General features: G+C 35.8%; 2 protein-coding genes across 8 annotated transcripts; one reads left to right on the top strand and one right to left on the bottom strand.

Moving 5' to 3' along the window:
* Positions 1–2,746: 2,746 nt before the first annotated feature.
* Positions 2,747–9,073, top strand: LOC105687371 (GPI ethanolamine phosphate transferase 2-like). Of its 7 annotated transcripts, XM_048656015.1 has the most exons (17): positions 2,752–3,355; positions 3,433–3,592; positions 3,729–3,927; positions 4,045–4,254; positions 4,322–4,510; positions 4,582–4,924; positions 5,020–5,216; positions 5,296–5,541; positions 5,628–5,809; positions 5,905–6,083; positions 6,170–6,323; positions 6,443–6,743; positions 6,855–7,021; positions 8,232–8,332; positions 8,447–8,535; positions 8,644–8,852; positions 8,946–9,073. In XM_048656015.1, the coding sequence occupies exons 1-15, from the start codon at positions 3,313–3,315 to the stop codon at positions 8,461–8,463; spliced, it is 2,688 nt and encodes an 895-aa protein (XP_048511972.1). In that variant the 5' UTR covers positions 2,752–3,312; the 3' UTR covers positions 8,464–8,535; positions 8,644–8,852; positions 8,946–9,073. The 7 variants fall into 7 exon arrangements, with proteins under 7 accessions (XP_048511974.1, XP_048511968.1, XP_048511972.1 ...); XM_048656011.1 differs by having other exon boundaries at positions 2,751–3,355; positions 8,232–8,535; XM_048656014.1 differs by lacking the exon at positions 8,447–8,535.
* On the bottom strand, positions 7,331–8,225 carry LOC125501100. The gene is made up of 2 exons (XM_048656034.1): positions 7,874–8,225; positions 7,331–7,747 (listed from the first exon to the last, which is right to left on the bottom strand). The coding sequence occupies exons 1-2, from the start codon at positions 8,128–8,130 to the stop codon at positions 7,414–7,416; spliced, it is 591 nt and encodes a 196-aa protein (XP_048511991.1). The 5' UTR covers positions 8,131–8,225; the 3' UTR covers positions 7,331–7,413.
* Positions 9,074–9,223: the final 150 nt, after the last annotated feature.

Raw genomic sequence — 9,223 nt, 5'->3', positions numbered from 1 at the left:
AGAAATCGGAAGTGCAACTTTTCTTTCCACAGCAATTCCAAGTGATCAATTGCGTAGAGTTTATCAAATTGCGTTAGCTAATTTTCTACAATATTTTGCTTGATATTTTTATAATAATTCTTTTCGTGTAGTCTTTTAGATCTCTTTGCTGAGATCTACTAGATGCTTTTACTTCTAATGGTTCACAAACCCAACCAAACAAATTCAATTAGATTGAGTTTTTTTCTTCCCTGTAATATTTCTGGTCACTTGGAATGGGCAAAATGCGTCCACTTTGCTCTCCGTACCAGCCGTGGTGCATGGAAGTGAGGTGGACGTTGAGCTCGAAGACGTCGCGTCGAAGAGGACCACCGACCGCCACGCCACAAATTTTTCTTCTCCCCATTTCCCTATGCTAATTGGAATAGAAGGATGCGATTAAAAATTGCATTTCTTCGATTTCCATTAGCAGAAATATTCCAAGTCTGTCGCTGCTCGCGCGGGTATATAGCGCGAGGACGAGGAATCGCATGTTACATATTTACATGTTTTAGGTTTAAGAAATTTTTTATAACTATAACTAGCGTGACTTGCCATCTTGCAAGGCGCTGTAAAAAATTGACTGATTATGTTTTCAGAGATTTTCTTTCAGGAATTTAAAGATATAAAAACCCAAGTTCCGTCGCTGCTGCTCGTATGCGCGCGGACTTGGAGATAAACAAATTTATTGCAACGCTTTATGCGTTTTAAACCCAAAAACCGAAAAATTGTAAGGAATCAAGTACTATCGCACCTGTTTGTGCCTGGTACTTGACTTCCACGGGATTATTTGTAAGATACTACGAATGTTTTGCTTTTCAGATTATTAATATTAGTACTAATACAATTTTCTTACAGGTTCTAATAAATAATTATTATTTTCAGATCTAATACTAATCTAAATTTTCTTACAGATGTTAGGGTTTAGTTTTTAGTTTCATTGCTAATCAAATGTTGTTGTTACAGGCTGTCCCTGGCTACTAATTATACAGTTTGCTTTCTGATTTCAGGAATCCGAAGTCGCTGAGAATTCTTCAAATTTTTTTTCTTTTCTAATCCTTATTTACAAAACTAATCAGATGTTGTTCACAGGCTGTCCCTGGCTACTAATGCAGTTTATTTTCTGATTCCAGAACTCTGATTTACTCGTGAAGAAATTTTTTGAGTCGAATAAAATGGACTTGATTGAATTATTTCTTGGCCCACAGAAATACAATCCAATTGCTTAATGGTCACACAGCATTCCTCAGCTAGGAATCAACCGATTTACCTTCACCTTCCAGATTTTTATTTTCATTGCTAATCAGATGTTGTTGTTACAGGCTGTCCCTGGCTACTAATGCAGTTTGCTTTTTGATTCCAGGAATCCGAAGTTTAGGAGAACTCATCAAAATTGTTCCTTTTCAGATTCTACTTCATCAAACTAATCAGATGTTGTTCACAGGCTGTCCCTGGCTACTAACGCAGTTTGCTTTCTGATTTCAGATATCTGTTTCACTTTGGAAGAAGTTTATTGAGTCGAATAAATTGGAATCGCTTCAAATAGTTTTTGGTCCCAGTAATACATTCCATGTGCTGAGATTGTCATGTAGCATTTATTAGCTGATAATCAACCGTTTTACCTTCACATTTCAGATTCTTAGTTCTAATACTAATCAGATGTTGTTCACAGGCTATCTCTAACTACTCATGCAATTTTTCTTATGTTTCAGCAATCAGCATGTTGTGCTTCTTGTATTCTTATATTCAAATTTGTAAAATTTAGATGGGTCCTTACTTCCTCGAAGTGTTTACTTTATAAACTAATTAACATTACTTTTTTCTCTTTGCAGAAATTTCATTCGATATCATAATGATGTGCTAATCGCTTGTTTGTATGTTCCAGATTTTGTCTACTCTATGAACTAATTAACATGGCTGTTTTTTTATTTGCAGAAATTTCATTCAATATAATAATGATGTGCTAATCGCTTGTTTGTATGTTCCAGATTTTGTCTACTCTATGAACTAATTAACATGGCTGTTTTTTTATTTGCAGAAATTTCATTCAATATAATAATGATGTGCTAATCGCTTGTTTGTATGTTCCAGATTTTGTTTACTCTATGAACTAATTAACATGACTTATTTTCTCTTTGCAGAAATTTCATTCAATATAATAATGATGTGTTAATCGCTTGTTTGTATGTTCCAGAATTTGTATGATAGGAATTAATTAACAAATGCTTCTTCTCATTTCAGAAAACGTGCCATTCAAAATCAATTCTATTATTGCTTGATTGTATCTTTTCATTTTCTATAAATATGTTTAGTAATAAGATGACTGATAATGTGTAATCATGATTACGATTATCTATTTGTTCTGTTTTATGTTTTATGTTCATATTTCATGTTTGATTTTTGATGTGGTACGTACCATGTCTTGTTTGTGTTTTATGTAAACTTGTGTGCAACTTTTATTATTCATTCATACTGCTTATTATAACTTATGCTACTTTTTATTCGTGTCGAACGCTTATCTTATTTCTATGTGATCTAATTGTCATGTCTAAAATTAATATTTTATTATGTCCAAAAATATCTGTTTCTCTATTTCTCATGCCTTTGCAGGTTCCATCCCACCAGACCGGGCCCTGAGGGCGGCCCAACAACAGTGGTTTGAATAGGGCCTAACGGCGATCGTTCCACTTAGAAAAAAAATCGAAACGAGCCGAGGACGCTACCTCATTTAAGGTGGTTTGGAAACGCGTCATTTCAGGTGTTATCTCATTGTGGAAACTGATTTTTCATTAATTTGTAACCGAACAACGTACATTCAAACTTTACAGAATTATTATTCAGGTATCTTGGACGTGAAGTAGAAACGAAAAAATCCATCCACAGAACTTCGACTCTGATCATAACAATTATATGAAGAATCAATCATTTATTTATATTTTTTTCAGCATCTATTCATTACAGATTTCGAGTAATAATTCTAATAAATTCAAACAACCACAAGGACGTCGCGGGTTCAGCTCATGACCGGCTGAGAGTTTCAGTCAACTGCTAGCAGCTGCTAGTAGCTTTCTGTGAAAGAGGGCGTAACCTCAAGAGACAAAGTTTGCCAGCTGATTATCTGGAAATTACATATGTGTAATCTGGCAACTAAATTGAGAACTCGCCGGTCGTTCTCGATGAGCCACAACTATTCAAATTACTCATATAAACTTTTTCAGTATTCATAAAAATAACCCAGTGGATGATGGAAATATTCTAAATTCTTCTGGATTCCAAAATTAATTCCAAATTTAGATGATAAACTCTCATGCAACGAGCTCATCGAACAGCCGAAAAGGTTAAGCTATAAAACACATCTGCTCTTACAATTAGTACCAATGTAGATACTGAAATGATAAAATGTTCATTCTTTAGATGAGAGCTTCCAGAGTATACGCTACTGTACATTGCTCTATGCAATGTGCGTCACCTTATTCTCGACTCTCTTATTTCTCTATGGTTTTTTTCCTCTGAATTACCAAGATGATGGGATTGCAAATATGCACGATGTGCCTGATCATGTGGAACATATAAGGTATTCACAGCTGTAGTAGTTGATGGAATGTATTTTTTTATTAGAGTCAGAGATCTTCTGATCCTCAGATAAATGGTTTTGACCCATGAGCAGGTTTTGAAAATACAAGATTTCAATTCCAAACTACATTCTTTAGGGTCAATAATCAACTACTCTATAAGCCAGTGATAAGAAAATTAATTATCATGGTCATTGACGGACTGAGATGGGACTTTGTCGCTGGACCAATTGGTAAATCTGCAATGCCTTTTACAAGACAATTGATAGGAGACAATAGTGCCTGCCTATTACGGACCAAGGTTGGATTCCCCACGGTGACCATGCCTAGAATAAAGGTATCATACCACAATATGAATCGCTTCATGAATTGTGAATAAAAAATAAACCACTATCATTTGCCTGATGGTGAGAAAAATTAGATATCATTATGTAAATTGTCTCCAATGATACAGGCAATAACTACTGGCTCTGCCCCAACATTTGTGGACGTTGTTCTGAACTTTGGCAGTAAAAAGATATCGGGAGACAGTCTGCTTTTACAGGCAAAAAATCATGGCCACAAGTTAATATTTTACGGAGATGATACTTGGCTCAAATTGTTCCCTGATTTATTCTATCGCTCTGATGGAACTACCTCATTTTTTGTCACCGATTATACGGAGGTAAAAGTCAGGTTTTTACACTATTTAATTTTAGAAAGTCTCGTTGAATTATAACTTGTTAAATTAGGTTGACAACAATGTAACTCGACACATTGATACAGAGCTTAATAAAAAAGACTGGTCCATCATGGTGATGCATTATCTCGGACTTGACCATATCGGGCATACAGGAGGCCCCCACAGTTCATTGATAAAACCAAAACTGAAAGAAATGGATGATATCATTCGGAAAATTCAGGCTTATGTTGCTCAGTCGGTACGTTCGTTAAATACTTGAGCGTTGTGTCGCTTGCAATTTTATATGGGTTCAATTTTTTTGTGGTACAGAATTCTCAAAACGAGCGAACGCTTTTTGTTGTCTGTGGGGACCATGGAATGAGTGACTCAGGGGGTCACGGGGGCAACACACCCCAAGAAGTTTTGGTACCTCTGGTAGCGATCGGTGCATCCTGTCCTCAAGAAAGTGATGAGCCTTTCGAATTGGCCCAAGTAGATATTGGTAGTACACTTGCCGTTATGCTGGGGATTCCAATTCCCGCATCTAATCTGGGGAGTATTTCCATTGATCTATTGAGAGAGCTATCAAGCTCTGAAAGATTATTCAGCCTCTACTATAATGCCAAGCAAGTTTTCAAGCACTTCCAAAGTCTGCCAGACCACCAAGAAACAAGTAAGATTTCATCAACTGAACAGCATCTCATGACCAGTCAAATTACCTAGATCCTTAATGCATTAATAATTTAACTAATCAAAAGCGTACCACAGGAGCTTACAAAGATTATGCTGATGCCATCAAGTTACATTCAGCATGGCTAGAGGGAAACGGCTCTACAACTGACACTGTTGATCAAATAACACAATCGTATGTAGATGCACTTTCAGCAATGCGCGACAAACTTACGAGCAGCATGTCCAAATATGATCTTCGCGTTATGATCATTGCAATGTTTCTGTTGTTTCATGTAAGTTTGCTTCGTGGTTTTTAATTCTCATTTTTGTTGATAAAATAGCTAGTTCCATCTTTCATTTTCTGTCAAGCAGACTTTGTACATCGTGACGAATACCGAACGAGATACGAATTTGGGGCCCGTGAAAGTTTTGCTATTTGTTGTAGTCAATGGAATCCTCTGGAAGTTGCTCGATCATATCTTGCCAGACGACTACGAGTCAGCCTTATTTGCTGATAATACAAATAGCAATCTACTTCTTGGGCTTGTAACCGTAATATTCATTGCTAATTGTTGTATTTGCGCCAACCTCCAGCTCTCTTTCAAACTCATTAGCAAGGTGAGGATTTCGGTGCTACCTGAAAAAAAATGAAAGTAATTAGCAAAATCGAATTTGTTCTATAATAACTGGACGCAATTTTTCAGCACATTAAAAATGGACCCACTGCACTGCACCTGTTGGTATTAGGGAATGTGTTTCATGCGCTGAGCTTAAACAGCAGTAGTTTTGTGGAAGAGGAGCACCGTACTTGGTTTTTTTTCTGGACAACTTTCTGCATTCTCTTATTCTACCACATCGCCAGATCAATCGTCGTACAATCTGCAAGGTAAAAACTGGCCTTTGCCGATTTTTACGAGTGTTTTAACCTGCTGAAATTCTAACATTTCTTTATTATTAATTTAATGTTTCTTATCATCATAGATATTATCACTATTCCGTTAACGCACAAATTTGTGTGGAAATATTTTTCTGCTTGGTGGCGCATGCGGTACTTAGGCATTTGAACAGTACTGGAGATATGTACGCACACTTGCCTGATATCGCTGATTGGCTTCAACAAGAGGAAAGCAAAATCAGCATGACCGTTCTTCTGGTTTTTGGTATTTTTCTTTGAAAATTGTTTAGTGTGATTATCATAAAACACGCAGAAAAATTGATATATTATAATCATCTAACTGCATTCTAGCTTTGGGATTCTTAGTCTGGTTGGGATACACTTATGAGGAAATAAAATATAGAAAATGTTTATTGATGTTGAATACCTCTGTCGCAATTTGCATATATCTTCGACACATGGTCATTGAAACGGTGTTGGTGCTGCCATTTTACCCTGCCTCTAGGTGAGTTGATTTATTTCATTCCGAATCACTACCTGGTTCACATCAAAGCTTGACTGTTTATTGCAAAGGTCTTTTTTTCTATAGAATTACATGAAAAAATTTAGGGTACTTTTTTACAGGGGTATCTACGAGGTGCACGTCTTCTGGTTACTGATCTCAATATATTGGAGCATCGCCTTACTCAGATTGGGTATAACAATAATAACTAATAGGAGGAATTTTCTATCGTTGCTTCTAAGGTTCATCATAGAATTTTGGGTTACGGTTACGGCGATGTTACACAGACCTTACAATGTGGTATTGTTACCTATTCAACTTTTATTCAGCATTGTAATTCACCGAGCCCTGAGGGGCTCCGATAGTCGTGATATCGTTGTTCACATTCATTACTGGCTTGGCAACATATTTTATTTTTATCAGGTACATCAACGAATTTAAATCTGTCCCAAACTTCATTGGGCATACGCCCAAGTAATGTAGATTGATTTATAATTATAACAGAATAATCGGTCGTTAATTATCCGGTTGCAGGGTAATTCTAATAACTTGTCGACAATCGATGTCGCTGCAGGATACGTAGGGATGGAAAGTTATAATCCATACGTGACAGGCCTCTTCTTGGCTATTAACACATATTCTGCTCCTGTATTAGCCTACTTGACACTTATTTATGGCGTGACACGCAATCATAAGAAACAGTAAGTATGAGGATGCTTGTGATTCAAAATTGCTTTAAAAATTTTATTTATTCGGTATACATCTATTTACAGAAAATCACGAGATAATTTTCTAGATATCAATAGAAAATATGCCACCTACAGATTATTACCGCTAGCGATGTACACACTAGCAGTTAGCATACAAAGATACCATTTATTTGTTTGGACGGTATTTTCTCCGAAACTATTGTATGAGGCAATGTACTGCACGGTCATGTATGTCTTGATGATCGGGATGATGGCAGTTTCTGTCGTTGATGACCAAATAAACCAGTATTAATCAGAAATGTATGTTCCTTGGTACTTTCCGAAGAAATTTTTGGTACCTAGGTAGCTGGTGAGCATCCTAGGTCAAAGTTTTATGGGTTTTTTTAATAAGGGCAAAATTCTTTGAGAAGTGTGGCAAAAGTATCATTGGAGATTTTCACTATCGGAACGCTTTGCTGAACCATCAGTTTTTCCAATTCTATTACATCCGGACATGAAAGTGGATCATCAATGTAATCTTCAAATGTTTTATTACCGCCGGTATAGAAATATGCATAATTTATCTTCAGTTTGATTTCCAAGTCTTTGTTTGTTGATAACCACTGATTTAACTTCTTTGCACAATCTCCGCATGGAGAATTATTTATCCAAAGCTCTATCGATTCGTAGAAGAACTTTGATTCCTCCTTTTTATTACTTCTGATAGTTTCGCTGAGCCTGGAATAAATATGTATCATTAATTACAAAACTTTCCAAATTTACATTAATTGGGCAAAATTATTTATTCTAAATTTTACAGTAGCTTTATTTTTATTGATAAATTTTTTTTATGCGAGTTATCACCATGTCAAAAAATGTTCAGTATTTCCAGTTACAGGCCCATTTCTTTTCAGTACAATCGCTCCTTTAATCGAACTTTTTCCACCGTCATCAATGTTAATTTTCGTCAGTCTAGCCAGCATGAATGTCTCATTTTTCGCTAGCGGATAGCAACAAGATTTAAAAAACCCGAGCACTAATTTTCTAAAATCTGGGGAACCATGTGTCTTCAGTATATTATCCATTGTAAGACTGTTATTCCGATCCACCATTAGATACATTGAAAGATTTTCCTCAATTGAATTGGCGAATAATTTTTGTCAACTCGTCAGTTTTTTTATTACTGCCGGTTTTTTCTGTTTCTTTTTTTTTTACTGTATAGACAAGTGCAAAGAATTGGGATTTCCGTCTACAAAGAGGAGGTCGAGGATGAAGCAAGTGGGGAAATGCCATCAATGATTAATAACGGCGGGAATGAAAAAAGTAAATGTCGTCATCAGTTTTATTGTCATTTTGTGGCTTGCCATAAAAAACGGTCACTACGTCCGTGCGGATTTATTATCTTTGTAAAAAATATTGCCGATCCTATTTGTCTAGGCTCTAGGCAAAAGTAGGAACAATCTCAAAATTTGTTTGTTCAATTCATAGTGTGTCTTAATACTCGTAGGTAATCGATCTGAGATTCCGTAAGTCTTGCTTTTATATAAGTTGCCCATTTTTCTTAATTGTATCAAAAAGTTAATCGATTATCTTCTGAGCTGGTCATACTTCTAATATTGTTATCTTTATTTCAGAAATACATAACTTTTATGATGAGTCGCATAACGAAGGCTGAAGGAACAAAAGAATTTTGTGAAATAATGAATTGTTTTGCTCAAGGCCCTGACGTTACATTTAACGTACGGTATGTGCTATTCGAATTTACTGGAAGCCACAACTCCACGTTCAGGATCGGTGGCACATTTTTATGCGAACATTTCGATCCGGATTATTATTCTAAATGGTACGAATTCCTTTATCCAATTTTTTAAACACATTGGTACACATTCCGTTAACTGCAAAAAATAAATTTACATTCTGTAACAATTTATTTTAGGTATGAAGAATTCTATGAGGATCATAAGAATAAATTCCCTATTGAATCTGTGACGATTTACGTTAATGATTCACTGCCTCCATCATTTTTGGAACTGTTTACCAAATATTTTTCACGAATAACACCTGGAAAAAATATCCCTCTGACAATATATAGCAATGGCAATGATAGTGAGGATATGGAAGTAGCTTTGACTGTGACACACCCTGGCTGGAATTTAGTAAAATATAAAATTACAGACAGCATCATTCACGAAAAAATTTACAACAGATTTTCTG

This window comes from Athalia rosae, chromosome 5 (assembly GCF_917208135.1).
Source record: "Athalia rosae chromosome 5, iyAthRosa1.1, whole genome shotgun sequence".
NCBI lineage: Eukaryota > Metazoa > Arthropoda > Insecta > Hymenoptera > Athaliidae > Athalia > Athalia rosae.
Note: the sequence above shows the minus strand (reverse complement) of the source record. Positions and strands in the feature narration are given on the sequence as shown.